Source organism: Schistocerca nitens, chromosome 1 (assembly GCF_023898315.1).
Source record: "Schistocerca nitens isolate TAMUIC-IGC-003100 chromosome 1, iqSchNite1.1, whole genome shotgun sequence".
Classification (NCBI taxonomy): Eukaryota; Metazoa; Arthropoda; class Insecta; order Orthoptera; family Acrididae; genus Schistocerca; species Schistocerca nitens.
Window position 1 is genome coordinate 528,998,119 of NC_064614.1, and position 19,505 is coordinate 529,017,623.

General features: G+C 43.1%; 1 protein-coding gene across 1 annotated transcript in view; it reads left to right on the top strand.

Moving 5' to 3' along the window:
* The window catches only part of LOC126253500 (uncharacterized), a 267,686-nt gene that overhangs the window by 56,895 nt on the left and 191,286 nt on the right, over positions 1-19,505 (top strand). The window contains exon 2 of the mRNA XM_049954883.1: positions 18,546-18,725. Within this exon, the coding sequence (XP_049810840.1) occupies positions 18,546-18,725 (180 nt within the window). The remainder of the gene's footprint in view (positions 1-18,545; positions 18,726-19,505) is intronic.

Consider the following 19,505-nt stretch of genomic DNA (forward strand, 5'->3'; position numbering starts at 1 on the left):
AATTACCTTGATTACTTTCAAGCAATTAAATCCTGTTTTGCAAAACTAGGTCTCAAGCTGGTCAATTTGTATCCCTTTTGTCGACTTCCCATTCTACATTTGGCTACGAAAATTCGGACAAAAATCCATTGTGTAAATTGTAGGGAGTCTTATTTTCTCTCCGCTCAAAGATTTGACTAATAAAGTAACGTTTTAGGCACCGAAGAACATTTTGAACCAGTTGTACCTCATAGAACGTAAGTTTTTGAAGCAACTAACATTTCAGAACTAGGAGCTGCTAAGAACTAACTGCTCATTAACTAACGGTTGCGATAATCTGATGATCTTCAGGTGTCATAAAAGTAATTACAACAGGCTACATGGTAATGTCCTTACTTTGGATCAAATGAGATAAAAACCGTCATGCGTCTGTGCCGTCGATAGTAAAATACATTGTATTGTACTGTATGTTAACCGGGGACCTAGAAACGACGAAGAGGCTCCGTCCCCGCCGCAGCCGCAGTGGTCCACAACCCCACGACGACTACCGCAGTCCACTTCACCCCTCCGCCGCCCCACACCGAACCCAGGATTATTGTGCGGTTCGGCCCCCGGTGGACCCCCCAGGGAACGTCTCACACCAGACGAGTGTAACCCCTATGTTTGCGTGGTAGAGTAATGGTGGTGTACGCGTACGTGGAGAAGTTGTTTGCGCAGCAATCGCCGACATAGTGTAACTGAGGCGGAATAAAGGGAACCAGCCCGCAATCGCCGAGGCAGATGGAAAACCGCCTAAAAACCATCCACAGACTGACCGGTTCACCGGAGCTCGACACAAATCCGACGGGCGGATTCGTGCCGGGGACCAGGCGCTCCTTCGCGCCCGGAAAGCCGTGCGTTAGACCGCACGGCTAACCGGGCGGGCTAAAATACATTACACAGAGTACAGTAAAATTCAAAGACACATTTAGTGTTCGTCTTCTCTTCTTCAGTAGCTCTACAGCCCTTGGTGAGCCTCGGCTTCTTCAACAATCTTCCTCCACGCTTCTCGGTTATTTGCTGCTCTTTTCCACCCCCGGACTCCCATATTGCTGATATCCATTATTACCTCATCGATCCATCTTCTTCTAGGCCTCCCTTTCCGCCTAACTGAATGGATCATACCTTTCATCATTTTCTTTGGAATTCTGTCCTCTGCCATTCTCTCCAAGTGTCCTAGCCATCGTATTCGCTGTGATTTCACAAATTTTACTATGTCCCTGCCTTGTATTAACTCTTGTAATTCGGCATTGTATCGTATTCTCCAGTCTTCTTCCTCCCTTATTGGCCCATAGATTTTGCGTAGTATTTTCCGCTCAATGCTTCTTAGAGCATTTTTATCGTGTTCTGTCAACGTCCATACCTCTGAGCCGTATGTGATAACTGGGCGGACTAGGGAATTATATATTAGCAATTTAGTTTTTCTTGTAACAAGGCTACTTTTGAAAAGCTGCATATTTGCAAAGTAAGCTCTGTTTCCTGCTTGTATTCTTTCCCTTATAGCCTTTCCAATACTGCTATCATTTGTTATTAGGGCTCCCAAGTAGTTAAAAGAGGACACTCCATTGAAGCATTTCCCATTGATGTTTAGGTTTTTAGGGGTTCTTCTGGCCTCAGATTGTGACATTACCATATATTTTATTTTGTTTTCATTTACTATGAGGCCAATTTTTAAGGCTTCTGTTTCCATTGCCCGGTATGTTTCTAGGAGTGTATTGGTATTTCTTCCTACTATAGCAATGTCATCAGCGTATGCACATATCTGGCTAGTTTTCATAAATATGGTGCCTCTTTTGTTGATTTTATTTACTGCACTATGCAAGGCTATGTTTAATAGGACAGTGGAGAGACTATCCCCTTGCTTCACACCTTTATTAAAGTCAAAGCTTTCATTTGTTCTGCTAAGGACCTTTACTTTTGCTCTTGTCTCTGTCATTGTCATTCTGATTAGTCTTATTAATTTAGCACATATACCAACTTCTTTCAGTACTCTGTATAGTTCTTGCCGATTTATGCTGTCAAAGGCTTGTTTCAAATCGATGAATGAGAAATGCAAATCTATATCATATTCATAGAACTTTTCCATCATTTGCCTTATCACAAATATTTGATCAGTTGTTCCTCTGCCCGGTCGAAAGCCACACTGATATTCCCCTAGTATGCCTTCTGCACACTTCTGTATCCTTTCGTTTAATATACTTGTGAAGATCTTATAAGCTGTACTTAGGAGTGTTACACCTCTATAGTTTTCACATGCTGTTCTGTCCCCTTTCTTATAAATGGGGACTATTATTCCAATTTTCCAATTATCTGGCATAGTTTCTGTTTCCCGTATAACTGATATTAATGTGTGCAGTTCCTTTATTACAGCCTCACCACCAGTTTTTATTAATTCAGCAATTAATCTGTCTTCCCCAGGGGCTCGATTGTTTTTTGACTTGTGCACAGCTTGGGAGACCTCTTGTAGTGTAGGCTTTCTTGCCTCATTGGTTTCATTGTCTACTTCCAGCTCCACTCTCCCCTCCTGTGCAGCTGTCTCTTCATCTTCTAGGCTGGTGCTTAGTGTATCTTTGAAATACTCTGCCCATCTTCCCACTATCTGTTCTTCCTCCCTTATCATTTTCCCATCTTTACTGGAACAGGCCGTTGTTTTTGGTTGGAATCTATTCTTCATTTTACATATGGCATGATAGAACTTTCTTATTTCACTCTGTTCCTTTAGTTCTTCTAGTTCTTGAAATTTCTTCTTAGTCCACTCTCTTTTCTTTCTCTTGCACAGTCTGTTAGCTCTTCTCCTTAATTCTCTATATTGTTCCACATTATTTCTGGTTTCTCTCTGTAGCATTTTTGTTCTTGCCCTGTTCTTTTCCTCTATTGCTGACCTGCAATCTTCATCAAACCACTCCTGGGTTCTTCTGTTCCTTCTTATGCCTATTATTTCCTCTGCAGCATCCTTAATGGCTTTTTCAAACCTGTTCCACCTTTCATCTACTCCTACTGTGGTCTCTTCATTGCTCAACTTTCTGCTTAGTGTTACTTGGTATTTTTTTTACTTCATCAGGGATGTTCAGTTTGTCTGTATTCCATTTCATCATCTTTCCCATTCTGTTGCCCTTTGTTAGTGACAGTTTCTCTCTCAAGACTGATTTTATCAAAAAGTGGTCTGAATCACAGTTTGGTCCTCTGCAGCTCCGTACATCCGTAACTGACGTGGAGTGGCGTGCAATCACTAAAATATGATCAATCTGATTGACTACTCCATTGGATGCAGACTTCCAAGTACCCAGATGAATCCTTTTATGTGGAAAGCAGGTACTTTTAATAATCATATTATTCCTTGCTGCGAATTGGCATAGTAAGTCTCCATTCTCATTGTTTTCTTCATGTAGTGAATATTTTCCAGAAACTCCGTACAGATGTTCATTCCTCTCTATTTTTGCATTAAAATCTCCTATTACTAGCATCAGGTCATATTTAGGTACTGCACAGTATACTTTTTCCAAGTCTTCGTAGAACTGTTCTTTAATTATATCCTCTTTTTTTCTCTGTTGGTGCATGTGCATTAACTATTGATACATTCCTAAATTTACCTTATAGTCTGAGTCTGCACATCCTTTCATTTATGGGTTCAAATTCTATAAGGCTTTTCCTAACTTCCCTAGTTACTATAAACCCTGTTCCAAGTTGGCCTGTTCTTTCTTCTGGTCCACTATATACCAAAGAGTACTCAGGTTTATCTATCTGCCCATTCCCCTGCCATCTTATTGCCTGTAGCCCTACAATATCATATTTGAATTTTAAAATTTCATTGGCTATTTCTTTCATTTTTCCAGGCTGAAGCATTGTCCTCACATTCCATGATGCTACTGTTAGATCCTTTATCCGTTTCCTTTGCCGGGGTCGTGATACATGCTTTCCATCCAGTTTCCGAGGCTTCTGTTGAATTTTCGTGTTCGTACATTTTAGTGTTCGTACATAGGCATAATCTGATTCCATATTTTCATGTGGAATGTATTTTATATACTTTTTATTTTCTCATACATTTCCTGTTGATTGCACTGCCGCAGGATGGATTTTATCTTATTAGATGCCGTAGTAAGGCCATGTAAGCTGTTTTAAATAATTCTATAACTGAAGATGATAAGGTGATTGAAAAGGGTAGTTAATAAACAAGCATTTTATCAGTAGTTCTTGGCGATTCTGAAATATGACTTTTTTGAAGTACTTGAAAAATTTAAGTGCTTGCTAGCAACATCTCATATTCTTTTTAAAGTAAATGAAAGTAAATGTATATAAATACTTTGTTTCATGAAGCTTATTTATTTAAAAAAATTATTTTTACTCACATTTTTAGCGTAACAAAAATATTTAATGCGTGTTTTTATGACTGTAACTCTTTAGCAATGGCAAGGAAAGCGTTTCTGAGGAAGAGAAATTTGTTAACATCGAATATAGATTTAAGTGTCTACCCATCTAATCTTCAGCATTCTTCTGTAGTACCACATTTCGAAAGCTTCTTTCTCTTCTTGTCCAAACTATTTATCGTCCATGTTTCACTTCCATACATGGCTACACTCCATACAAATACTTTCAGAAACGACTTCCTGACACTTAAATCTATACTCGATGTTAACAAATTTCTCTTCTTCAGAAACGCTTTCCTTGGCATTGCCAGTCTACATTTTATATCCTCTCTACTTCGACCATCATCAGCTATTTTCCTCCCCAAATAGCAAAACTCCTTTACCACTTTAAGTGTCTCATTTCCTAATCTAACTCCCTCAGCATCACCCGACTTAATTCGACTACATTCCATTATCCTCGTTTTGCTTTTGTTGATGTTCATCTTATATCCTCCTTTCAAGACACTATCCATTCCGTTCAACTACTCTTCCAAGTCCTTTGCTGTCTCTGACAGAATTACAATGTCATCGGCGAACCTCAAAGTTTTTATTTCTTCTCCATGTATTTTAATACCTACTCCGAATTTTTCTTTTGTTTCCTTTACTGCTTGCTCAATATACAGATTGAATAACATCGGGGAGAGGCTAGAACCCTGTCTCACTCCCTTCCCAACCGCTGCTTCCCTTTCATGCCCCTCGATTCTTATAACTGCCATCTGGTTTCTGTACAAATTGTAAACAGCCTTTTGCTCCCTGTATTTTACCCCTGCCACGTTTAGAGTTTGAAAGAGAGTATTCCAGTCAACACTGTCAAAAGCTTTCTCTAGGTGCATCCATTCTTGCCTTGCTGAATAGTAGGACAACAGCCGATGTGTGTGTAAATTCTATCAAGAAAAACTTCAGCTGTAAGTTCCAACTTAAACAACAAACTAAAGACGTGAATGTGAACGTCACATGGCATCACTGGCTGGGGTTAGCCGTCTCTCGCGTGTTCCTCCGCTTACACTGGCTGCTTTTCTCGCGGATATGTGAGAGTTGTGTCGCATGTGTCTTGTAAAAAATGGCTCTGAGCACTATGCGACTTAACTTCTGAGGTCATCAGTCGCCTAGAACTTAGAACTACTTAAACCTAACTAACCTAAGGACATCACACACATCCATGCCCGAGGCAGGATTCGAACATGCGACCGTAGCGCGTGTCTTTGTAGTATGGGTGAGTGTGACGGGTGCATGTATAGTGTAGTGTTATATTAGTGTCGTATGACGATGATCAGAGCAGGGAGAGTGTGAGACCCGGTTCCGGCACAAAGCCTAGTCCTCTGGAATAGCACGAAGGGGGCCGCCGGGCTTAACGTCCGCATGGGACAGACGAATCACCATGTTACATACTCACAACTCACGAGTCACTGCGAAGAGGTTTGTAATTTATTCCAGGGCATTGTCGCAAACACTAGTTTGACGCCGCCATCTCTCCTCCCCTTGCCTACCAAATTCTGGTAGTGAAGATTTCGTCGAGCATCGGCCAGGATTCGAACCGTTTTACGTCTCCGGCGCCACAGCACAGGCGTGCGTTAGCATCTCGGCTACGTAGGCAAGTTGAACGTAAGATAAGGTGATAGCAAGTGATGCAGCCGGAAGTGAGGCGATAGCGGAGAACGGAATAAGGACGCGCAGCCGCGGGCCGGATGCACAGCACAGAGGCAGCAGGCAGGTAGGCAGGCAGGCAGGCGGCGAGCGGTTTCCGCTTTCCCCGCGACCAGCCGACCGTCTCGCTCCCTGGCCGCAGCGCCGCGCCGCGCCGCCGCTCCCGTCTCTACTTAGCAGCTTCGTCGAGCCGGCCACCGGCTGGCGAGGGACTCCGTGACACCCGCCGAAGAACGAAGAAAACGATTACCTTCAGCGACTGATCGGGCAATCGGACACTCGACAGACGATCTGCTCCTTCCCGTTCCGTGTTTCTTCTAGACTCACAACCGCTGCTGTAACACGCAATACGATTAAGAACCGATTTTGAGTGTCCTGGCCGGCCGGGGTGGCCGAGCGGTTCTAGGCGCTACAGTCTGGAACTGCGCGACCGCTACGGTCGCAGGTTCGAATCCTGCCTCGGGCATGGATGTGTGTGATGTCCTTAGGTTTAAGTAGTTCTAAGTTCTAGGGGACTGATGACCTCAGAAGTTAAGTCCCATAGTGCTCAGATCCATTTGAACCATTTTTTGAGTGCCCTGTCTACAAGTACATAAAAGGCTAGAACTGATTTTGCTAGCCCATTCATGTTTTGGGTGTCGGAACGTCAGTCTAGTGTGCACGAGTGCAATCAGCTGTTCCGACTTAGTCGGCAAGATGAAGTGAACCGGTACCTTCGTAAGCAAGAGCAGAAAAGGAGGAGGAAGGCGAGGAAGAAGTGAGGGGGGGGGGGGGGGAGGTATTACCTAAATTATTAAACGGTTAACCCGGTGCACTATGCGCAGTCCCAGTCCCAGGTTGCTGTCATAACGATTGTCATTGGCAACAAAAATTTGGTTTTCAGTATTTCATACAATTATTGACCGATTTTAAAGTTTAAAATGCTGTCATAATCTACTAATTAAGAGGTATATTCTTACGTTACAGGTTTTACACAGTAACACAAATACTACAGCTGGAAATTGTGTATGTCTTGAGGGAGCGTAACTCAAGGCGCGCAAATTACCCAGACTACTTGTTTTATAAATAACAAATTGCCTTCTCTTGCCGCACTGTATTTTATTTCTCCGAGATGCCTTTCGCCTTTTACACTTTAAGGCATCATCAGTGGGGTCTATAATGATACAGTTACGATACACTTTTTTACATGTATTATTCGTAGATTATAAAACAGGTCACTTCTCGTTTGAAACTTCCTAGCAGATTAAAACTGTGTGCCGAACCGAGACTCGAACTCGGGACCTTTGCCTTTCGTGGGCAAGTGCTCTACCATCTGAGCTACCCAAGCACGACTCACGCCCCGTCCTCACAACTTTACTTCTGCCAGTACCTCGTCTCCTACCTTCTCATTCAGGTCACTTCTCTCTTTTTATGTAAGTAAGAGATTACTCACATATCTTCGCGTTTTTAGTTGGTGTCTGCGTTTCCTCTCTTCTGGTCACCTGCTGCGGTCGCACTACCGCTCTATTTACGAAACATAAGATGTTTCTGAGTTTCGAACTTTTCTCTTTCCACATATCATTTCGCTTGCCCTTACTGTTGGGATGCACTATCAGTCTCCTGTAACTAATATATACATTTGATCGGAAACTGTGACTTCAAGACGTAACTACTTTGAGGATGAGATACACAGTGAGAAAGAGATACGCAGTGAACTCAAGAGAGGAAACGCAGATACTAACTAAAAACGCGAAGATCTGTAAGTAATCACTTATTTACATAAAAAGCGAGAAGTGAACTGTTTTATAATCTACGAATAATACATATAAAATAGTGGTTCAAAATGGTTCAAATGGCCCTGAGCACTATGGGACTTAACATCTATGGTCATCAGTCCCCTGGAACTTAGAACTACTTAAACCTAACTAACCTAAGGACATCACACAACACCCAGCCATCACGAGGCAGAGAAAATCCCTGACCGCGCCGGGAATCGAACCCGGGAACCCGGGCGTGGCAAGCGAGAACGCTACCGCACGACCACGAGATGCGGGCATAAAATAGTGTATCGTAACTGTATCACTAGACAGTGAAAAAAGGCAAAATGTGTGTGGGAGGAATAAAATAGAGTGCAGCAAGTGAACACGTATTTTCTTTACAAAACAAATAGTTCTGTGCTTGCTGCGTAAGACCGCCACACAAACAAAGTCGTTACGCACACTATATTCACCTAGTAATTGAGAATGACAGCACATAGCGACTGCCAACAACATTTACACATAATTTCAAACTTTTACGAAACTTTTGCTCACTGATGCCTCCCCACAAAATAATGAAAGGGAAAAAGTGTATCGCTTACTACATTTTCACTGTTGATGTACTAAAACTTCAGCATCAGGCAAGAAGTTTTAAATTATTACTTCTTTCCTACTAACACATTTTGAAAGCAGTACCCATATATATCACTGAAAGTTGGTTCTGTCTGCAAAATTGCACGATTGTACGACACATAGTTCAGGAGCTATGACGTCATAGAAATTGAGATGCGCGAGAAACTAGCGTTTGTTTGAATTGAAGCAGAGATTACTCAGGCTATATTTATCCAGTGCTTCATAATAAGAGCACTTAGCAATTTCCAACAAACTTTAAACTTAATTTCAAACGTTTTCTAAAATCTTTTCTCGTTTACATGCGTAACGTCAAATGTTTAGCACATTAACTCATTTGTAAGGTAATAATATCTTTGAAGTTGTCTTATACATTACAGGTCGATTATTTGGAGAATCGTGGGTGGGCGTTTACCTGCTATTTGACAGAAGATGTTTAAAAATCTTATCCACGCCAATTAATGCATGAAAAACTGTTCTACTATACCCACATAAATCGTGCGTGTTGTGGAAGAAGTGCGATGCAACTGGTTGAACAGTTTTGCACTCCAAGGTATTGTAGACTGGGAATTTCTAGAAAACTTCCTAAAGAGTAAAGACACATTCTTAACCCTGCGCGTAGAAATAGCGAATACGGCCACCTTCGAATCCGAGTGGTCCGCATGTCTGAGCGCAGGGCTGCAGGCTGTCCACGCGGCAGCATCGGGGCTCACACCACAAAAATGTGAAATAAAAAATAGTATTTGTATTAACACTGAGGTGCAGGTCTTCTTATATCGTAAGACACGTGTTGGAATTATTTTGTGCGAGCTTACTGGGATGAATTTTTAAGAGACCAGCTGATACAATGATACAAATATTCACCTCTCAAAATCCGTGCTTCTTCGCGTAAAATTCGCTTTGGCGCCCTGTCAAACGCGTGCCACTTCATTTGGCAAAATTACTAAGACTTTTGAAAGAATGGTCAGCGGAATTTTGACAGTGTGAAATAAGTGATTCCGCGGAAAGGCGACTTTCTTCTTACGTCATTTCATAAAAGCCACGACCCATCTAAAGTCAATGATTGTTTCCCTAAAAATCGAAGTCGCTCTAACTACGTACCCGTCGCTTATGATCCCAAGCAACAGTGAAGAAGCGCCAGTTTCATGACTGAGACTGATCAAAATCAGATTTCAAATATCCATGTTGGAAGACAGACTCTATATTTTCGCTCCGCTCAGCATTGAAAGCGGTTTCAATTCATTAAATCATAACTTTTTTGCAAAATTTTGCACATCTACATGATAATCCGGAAGGGCCTGGGTTCAGTTCTCGGTAGTGCCAGGAATTTTTTCTGGCCGGGATACTGGAACAGATTGCACTCAGTGTCGTGAGACCTATTAGAGAATAAGTTAGCTTTAGAACGTGACATGGCGTAAGGAGCCATTTGTAAGTCGTGAAAGAAACTATAGAACGGAGCTCTGAGTATGAATTATCATAAAGTGTGGAATTCACATACTTTGTACTAACGGCCTTTCAGAAACGAGGCATTTATTCAACTTACGTCACCGCAGTAAAGAATATGTATGCCAGAGCTGTAGATTCCATTAGACTTCATTAGGAATGTGAGACAGTCAGAATTGAATGAAATGTCAGACCCTTAAACTGGGGATGCGAAGGAGGAATCCACGTTAAAAGAACATTTCCGAATCTCCTCCTCAAACTAAGACTGAAAATTATTTTAAACTGAGACTAAAGTAAAATGCAGTTAACGTATGGCGAAGAAATACTGTAATTAAAATAAAGCTGTAGAACTAGTTGATAAACTTTTTTTATTTGGAAGAAAGCGGATGAACGGACAGAAAAAGAAATAAACAGGAGAAAAAAAATGACTTGGAGTTCTTTTCGTAAATAAAATTGCAGAATAACCACTGGAAGCAGTCACATCTTTTAAATATCTAAGAGTTGAGTACGAAGCGATTTAAAGTAACGGCCACATAAAACTAATAACAGTTAAGGCAGATGCCAGACTGAGATTCATTTGAAGAATCCTCAGCAAGTGCAGTCCACCCACAAAGGAGGTAGCTCACGAGCCCGCATCTCGTGGTCGTGCGGTAGCGTTCTCGCTTCCCACGCCCGGGTTCCCGGGTTCGATTCCTGGCGGGGTCAGGGATTTTCTCTGCCTCGTGATGGCTGGGTGTTGTGTGCTGTCCTTAGGTTAGTTAGGTTTAAGTAGTTCTAAGTTCTAGGGGACTTATGACCACAGCAGTTGAGTCCCATAGTGCTCAGAGCCATTTTTTTAGTCCTCTTTCTACCAGTGTCAGTGTAGGATCCGAACCAGATAAAGACGACACAGAGAAGATCCAAAGAAGGTCACAGTTACAAGTTAATATAGTAAGCGCGGAAACGTAACGGACATGCTAAGCCAAGCCCATTGGTGGACGCCAGAAGAGAGGCGTTCGGCATCACGATGTGGTTTGCTGTTAAAATTCCAAAAGTGTACGTTGGTAGAACAGGTAGTCAATACATTGCTCCCTCCCGTGAACGTCTCGTGAAAAGACTATGAAGGTAAACTTACAGAGATTCGAGCCAACAGTCGTTCTTCCCGAAGACCATTCGCGACTGGAACAGAGAAGCGAGTAAGTGATAGTGGTATATAAGGTACCCTCCGCACAAGCCATAGGTGGCTTGCAGAGTATAGATGTAGGTGTAGATGCACGTTGAGAATTACTATGACAGGAAAATACGCCGATGGATAAGGGACCAGGCAGGAGTGCAAGACGTAATTATAGCTGTAATCAAAGTATCGATGGGCTGGGCGTGTAGCCTGTAGGATGGCAGATGGACCATTCCCTGAAACAAGAAAGTCGACAACCTGATGGAAGGTGGAGAGATGACATCAAAAAACATGCAGTCGCTATATTGATTAGAATAGCCGGAAACCATATTGCATGAAAACGTCTAGCGGAGGATACCAAATAGCTGATAATTATTATAATAAAGTTTCATATCACTTCCTTTATGTATCCTCGAGTTATATAATTTCTGCTATAATATCCAGTTTACAGCTGCCAAACTTTCCAGATGTGTATGACTGGTGAAGCTGCATCCCTTTGTTCAAAAAGTCTGGCCTTCTCTTAAAGACAGGTACAAACGCGTGCAAAAGAGGTTCGTTGTTGCAGATCGTGCAGGTAGATGAGTGCTTCCATAGTTAGCACTTATGCTGGAGTATTTTCAAGTTTTTTCTGGGTAAGGGCGAAAAAACGGAGGAAGCAAGATTAGTGATTAAAGTCCCGTCAGTTACGCGGTCGTTAGAGACGGAAAACAAGCTCGCTTCGGACTGGGGTGGAGAAGGAAATTGCTTGTGTCCATTTCACAGGAACCTCCCCGGAATTCGTAAGTAGAGTTAGGGAAAGCGTGGAAACCTAAATCTGGATGATTGGACAGGGTTTGAAGCCAGCTTCTCCCGATAGCGAGTCCTGTGCTTTAAGCATTGTATCAACTCTCGTGGTGGTAGGTCGTATAGAAAGTGGTTTTCCATAGCCTTCGTCTGAACTATGGATAAAGTATCAGATACGAAGTGCATTGTATGATGAGGGCTTGTGCTGTGTGATACTGTATTTATGCAATTGGAGATGAGTCTGTAATGAATGATGAGTCTGTAATGTAATATAGTAGAGGCTGGATTTACACCCCTACCCATCTTTAAGAGAAGCATGGGCGCAACTGGGGTATGCGTCCACATCAATAATGACTCATGCCTTCACTCTCGGAGAAACTGCGAAATGATTTGAGATCTAACAGAGGAAATTCACGTATAGTTTGATGATCAGAAATTGTACGCCAATGTCTCTCGCCTCTTTGCTCAGTATATACTTCTAATGAACCTTTCTTGCACTATTAGGGCTCGAACTTGTTTCTTTTATATCGCTACAGTCAAGTACCAGTGCGGCTACACAGGAACTAGCGTGCATTCTCCCTTTTGTCCGTAATAGGGCTGTTATACGACATTCCCTTATACAGAAATTAAAGTAGAACTGTCTATTGTACATCGAACGCATTTGCCTCTAATTTAACATACTATATTTAAGTGATGCGGCTCATTTTCAAAATTAGATGGTATTTGTACCATTCGAACCTTATTTCCATTACCTTTCGAATACTGAAACTTGCGACTCCAGTTTTAGAAATTACTCAATGTCTTACCAGATCGAAAGGTTACGAATATTATATGCAACTATCGACTCAGTCCGCTTCACACGTGTAACTTTAAGTATCTATAGCCAAAAACTACTGGTTAAAAATATTTGATTATTTCATATTGTGAGTCTCACATCACAGACTGACGGTGAGGTGGTTTTCTATTCGTTATTGCTCACATTTATTAAAATACTTCAAAGCTCAGTAACTCACTGCCCGTTGTTTGAGGAATTTGCAGTGAATTGAGAGTTTGAATTGCGACTGGTAATCTGAGGGAAGCAGAAATTGGCAGTCTGAAATTGTCGTCGTATTTCGATATGCGTATCTACACATCAATGAGAGATGAATGCTAGATTGAAGGGCAGAGTGAAAATAGTGAGGCATCCAGGATTCGATCCTACTGTACCAGTTTTTTCTTTTCCCTTCAGTTTGTTCATAATTGTTCTCAGCATTTGGTCTGAGCGGACATCACATGCCACCTCTTCAAATTCATTGTTGAATATTATACTCAGTTTTTTTTATTATTATTATTATTACCGAGGCTAGCCATCCCTCTGACGGGACACGCTGAGCTACCGCGCCGGGTACCACTACAGTACCACCACGTCACAGGCGATTTTGGTTCCGCTTGCTATATTCTCGAAGCACTGGTGCTCTTTCGAGTTAATAGCTACTGGTTAGTAGACGGCAATGGCATCGTTTTCACTACTTTAATTCATCGTAATTTTTACGAAATATTTATAAGCCGTATTCAAATACCTACCTCGTGAATCTTTCTATTTATGAGTCAAAACAAGATCAAAATCCCTACAACAGGTTCTGAGACTAACCTGCAGCCGGCCGGTTTGGCCGTGCGGTTCTAGGCGCTTCAGTCTGGAACCGCGTGACCGCTGCGGTCGCAGGTTCGAATCCTGCCTCGGGCATGGATGTGTGTGATGTCCTTAGGTTAGTTAGGTTTAAGTAGTTCTAAGTTCTAGGGGACTGATGACCACGGATGTTAAGTCCCATAGTGCTCAGAGCCATTTGAACCATTTTTTTTTTTTAACTAACCTGCACATACAGAGGTACGCGAGCAGGCGACTTCAATTTATAAATATAGAGAATAAGGGGAGGGACGATGTAAACTGCTCCAAATCATTAAGACAATAGTCATTCGACACCTCCAGAATTCAAATTTACAAAAAATATTTCGATTAACGGTTACGTTTATTCCTTGAGGTTAGTATATATTTCACCCTGACGCGAGAGCAGTGATCCTTCAAGTAACGGTAGCACGGCCAATTTTCGTGAAGGCCATCCCGTTTCGCAGCACAGCCCCGATTGCCACTGAGGAAGCGACACACAATTGGTGTTTTTGTCACTCCTTGATCCGTTTTCTCGGGCGCGCGCCTTACGAAAGCGACCCCATGCGGCGCACGGCGCGGTGGACCGCGTCGGTTGTTTCGCCAGCGAGGCCCGGCGTCCGCCGTTGACACGGCAGGAACCACGCCGCTTCCTATTTTACAGCACGACAGAAACAGCGGAGAGTTGCGTGGAGAGCCCACACCCTGCGAAAGACCTTCAGGCTACACTGGCTTCTCACACCAACACTTCTCCACAAAGAGGCAAATGTTATACAAAACATCTACATTTGTACTTCAGATTAAAGATGTGCTATGTGGGTAAATCATTGATGATGATTTCGATTTCACCATCGACGTCGAAACATTGACGACCAATAATATTCAACACCATAATCTCGAGGTTAAATTATGAATTTATAGAAAGATTTATAGAAAGGTGTAGCAAACGGCATACAAATACCACTAATAACATCTTCGTTAATCAATAAATTATCGTCATTTTTCCGTCGCCCTTAATTTCTTCTACATTCTTAGGATGTAAATGAAATTATACGCAACCTAATGCATATAAGAAATTTAATTTCTTGACCGGTTTCGGACGTTTGGTTCCCTTCTTCAGAAGGTTATGCCTGTCGCATTATTTGCGAATGCCAATAATAAACTGCATACAGCACAATGCCGTGGTCCTAAAAATATATGCAGGAGCAATAAGTATTGGCAATCGCAGATATGTGATAGGCATAACATTCTGAAGAAGGGCACTAAATGCCCGAGACCGGTCGAGAAATTAAATTTCTTATATTCAAGTGGTCGCTTACTATTTCACTATATAATACTACAGTTACCGAAAATAGACAAAATACTATTCTTAGGGTGTAGTTATTGGCTAATGTAAGTGTCGTGTGGCTAGGGTCTCCCGTAGGACAGACCGTCCGCCGGATGCAAGTCTTTCGATTTGACGTCACTTCGGCGGGTTGCGCGTCGATGGGGATGAAATGATGATGATTAGCACAAGACCCAGTCTCTGAGCGGAGAAAATCTCCGACCCAGCCGGGAATCGAATCCGGGCCCTTAGAATTGACATTCTGTCGCGCTGACCACTTTTTTTCTTTTTTTCATTTTGTTCGGTATTGTTCGTTGCGTTTGGTCTGGGTGGACGTCACAAGACCTCCGTTCAAGTTGATCACTTTACTCAGTTTTTTTTATTATTATTACAGAGAGCACGCAGCCCTCTGACCGAACACGCTGAGCTACCGCGCCGGCATCACTCAGCTACCGGGGGCGGAGATTTGAGTTCGACTAATGCAAGTAAATGAAGGGCTGTTTGCATTGTGTTACACGGGTTTCACTTTCTTTTATGAGTGCAGCATCTTCATTGGCGATTTGTGAGCTTATTAATCCATATGAACCGTTCTGGTGTTGTACTCAGTTGGTCTGAGTCCACCTGGACGTCCGATTTCCGGTGTTTTGCGGGCACATTTAAACTGAACACCTCTCTTCCACAGTTCACTGTGTTTTCGTTTGGTGTATTTACTGCATGTAGTGTTACCTAAAATCGAAATCCATGTGTACGCAGACCAACTGAGTACAGCTCCAGGATGGTACATATGGACTAATAAGATAACAAGTCGCCACTAAGGATGCCTCAGAAGCGGAAGTAAGCGAAACGCGTATGGCACAATGCAAACTGCATTTCACTTTCTTGCTTTAGACGAACCACAGCTCCAAGAAAATACAATAGTGATTAACAATGCATATCCCATACCATTTTTTATGCAAACTACATATAATAGTTTTGAGGAAAGTTTCTTCAGTCCACAAAGCACAAATATTAAGTACAATTTGTTGTGGCTTTGGATATGTAGTTCTGATAATGTGATTCCATACTTGTAATGGATCTTCTGAAAGACCTACGCGAAGATCTCGTAGAAGGCGATGTTTTGGATAATAACTGAACTGTGATGGGAGGTCCGTTTCCGCTCTAGTCTGCAAGTTCTTTTCCTGTGCTCTTGTGTAATGTTCGCTCCGTAAATCAGATTTGGTTTCTCTGGTTTTCTGTAATGTAACAATGTGTTGCCCATCCTCGCTGACTGTCGTTCTGTCAGCGGCAAGGAAACCCTTTGTGGTTTTTATCGCCTTCCAACATGCTAAAGCTTGCTGAAAGCGTATTTTCATAATACTAGAATCGAGAACCGTTGATATGGCTAACAGGTTAACATGTTCAGATGGTAGTACGTGCATTTTGATTTCTGTTATTATATTACTCTTCACTTGTACAGGATGCACGCCTGATACTTGGATATTCAACATAATAGTCATTTGGATTACTTTACTGGCTGCAACGTACTTCTCTACGAGCCGGCCGCGGTGGTCTCGCGGTTCTAGGCGCGCAGTCCGGAATCGCGCGACTGCTACGGTCGCAGGTTCGAATCCTGCCTCGGGCATGGATGTGTGTGATGCCCTTAGGTTAGTTAGGTTTAAGTAGTTCTAAGTTCTAGGAGACTGATGACCAAAGATGTTAAGTCCCATAGTGCTCAGAGCCATTTGAACTTCTCTACGAAAATTTCACAAGTAGCCACATCTAAAGCCCATAGACAGTCACAAACATTCCCCAGATCTATAATGTTTGTGGCCCGTTAACATGGGTAGTGTCTGACCATGCCAGTTAAGGATATTATTAACCAATGGACGCACTTGAAGAAAACACTTTAGTCGTATAAAACAGTGAATTTCATGTATTGATACTTCTTGTATCAGTGTGAGGTCTGATTTTTTCTTATCTCATCACTTGATACTGCTATACAGGGTTTATCAAAGAGAATCGTCCGATTTGACACGTCTATATTTCTGAAACAAATAAACATATACAATGAATTTTGTTATTTGATGATACGGAAACTGATAGTTTTTTGCATACTTTTTCATCAGTGCTCAATATGAACTCCTTGAGATGCACGACATATGTCAATGCAGTATTTACATTGTTTCCACACTGCATCGGGCATGTCTTGAGTTACACCTTCCACAGCTTCTGTTATGTGACGTCACAGTCCATTCATTGTTGTTGGTAACGGAGGCACATAAACAGACTCTTTTATAAATCCCCACAAGAAGTAATCACATACAGTCAGGTCCGCTGACCTTGGAGGCCAGTATGGCAAGTCCGCAGCTCGTGGTCGTGCGGTAGCGTTCTCGCTTCCCGCGCCCGGGTTCCCGGGTTCGATTCCCGGCGGGGTCAGGGATTTTCTCTGCCTCGTGATGACTGGGTGTTGTGTGATGTCCTTAGGTTAGTTAGGTTTAAGTAGTTCTAAGTTCTAGGGGACTTATAACCATAGATGTTAAGTCCCATAGTGCTCAGAGCCATTTTGAACCAGTATGGCAAGGCTGAATCTTTTGGTCCAGTGCGACCGATCCATCGTTCAGTAATCCTTTGATTCAAAAATTCCTGGACTTACAGATGCCATACTGGTGGTCGTGCTCCATTCTGTTGGTAAATGAAGTCGTTCGAATTAGTCTCCACCTGTGGGAAAAGAAAGTTGTCAAGCATATCGAGATATGTGCTTCCTGTAACAATGTTCTCGGCAAATAAAATGGACCATGCACCTTTTCCCGTGAAATTGCACGTAACACATTAAATTTTGGAGAGTCCCTCTCATGTTGTACAACTTCATGTGGTTGTTCCGCACCCTATCTCACATTAAAACGGTTCACCTTTCCATTTAAATGGAATGTTGCCTCGTCACTAAACACTAAGAGTGGAACAAAACTGTCATCCTCCATACGTTGTTGTTTGTCACCTTCACGAAGAGCTTGCAGTAGCTGAATTTTGTATGGTTTCATGTATAAACGTCGACGCAACACACGCTAGACGGACACCGGTAGCAAGTTGAGCTGTCGAGCTGCACGGCGAACGGATTTCTGCGGACTCCTTGTGAAACTATGGCGGATGCGTTCGACGTCTGTGTCAGACACTCGGGGACGGCGCGGCGATTTGCCTTTACAGAAGCAACCTGTTTCTCAGAATTGTTAATGCGATCATCTAACGCTCTGTGCTGTAGGAGGATCCACACCATTCCTAGTACGAATGTCACACTGAACAGTTATTACTGGCCCGAAAAGCACAAAACGTATCACACAAAACGCTTTCTGTTGTCCCGACACCATTTTTATTAGAACTGTAGTGAGCGCACACTGCTGCTACATAGCGGGAACTATGTAAAACACGAGAGTTTGCTCATTCCAACTGTACATTGTTCACTCAAATAATAGTTACGATTTTTTTTAAAAATGGGATTACTCTTTTTGACACACCCTGTATTGTGGTCGACAAAGTCAGTCGATTTAGCACATTCAGTAAAGCAGAGATGTATGTACAGCAGTGGAATTGACGTGAAGGCTGTTGTTGTTGCTGTGTACAATAAAGGCTCTTCTCTTTCTATTTTTGCTCCTCTCAGCTGTGCTTATTGCCTTCTAATTTATTCGCTGTCGATGTCGAAGCAGCTACGGCTTCGTCCTGTGTGGTGGACGTGACACGCCATAAGCCACGAAAGCGCAGCCCAGCGTCCCCTGGTGAGACTGTGTGTTGTGTGCAGGGGCGGGCTGCCGGTTCCCCGGCGCGCCGGCGCACTCGTCGGTCTTCTTCTCGGACGCGGCGCTGAGCGCGGGCACCGTCGCCACCTACTCGTGCGAGCGCGGCTTCGAGCTGCTCGGCCCGGCGCGGCGCGTCTGCAGCGAGGCCGGCGCCTGGCAGCCCGAGGGCATCCCCTTCTGCGGTGAGTACCCACCTGCTGCTTCTATAACACCCTGTTTGCGGTCCGGCGCTTTGCTGCATCATCACTCTCTACGACACAAACTGCAAATTACAAAAGACGTTGACAGCAATACGTTAAGGGGGGGGTAGGACGTCAAACGGGCCGACTTGGAGCAGGAGAGGCACCACAGGACATTTTAATTTCCACTGTCTATACTTTAACAAGTAAATTCATAAAACTCTGTCAGCATGACCAGGAAGGATTCAGGATACACACTCGTAGCAACGGAAGTTCAAAAACATAACAAAATAATTTTTTTTTACATGTGAAATTTCATCTTTTTTCACTTACTATTGGCTGCATTTGTTGCTATAGGTACACTTTTCTTCATAAGTAAGAGACTGTTCGATGAATTTTTCACAGCATACAAACCATACTTACAGGTGTCTGAAACTCTAGAATCTACACTCCTGGAAATGGAAAAAAGAACACATTGACACCGGTGTGTCAGACCCACCATACTTGCTCCGGACACTGCGAGAGGGCTGTACAAGCAATGATCACACGCACGGCACAGCGGACACACCAGGAACCGCGGTGTTGGCCGTCGAATGGCGCTAGCTGCGCAGCATTTGTGCACCGCCGCCGTCAGTGTCAGCCAGTTTGCCGTGGCATACGGAGCTCCATCGCAATCTTTCACACTGGTAGCATGCCGCGACAGCGTGGACGTGAACCGTATGTGCAGTTGACGGACTTTGAGCGAGGGCGTATAGTGGGCATGCGGGAGGCCGGGTGGACGTA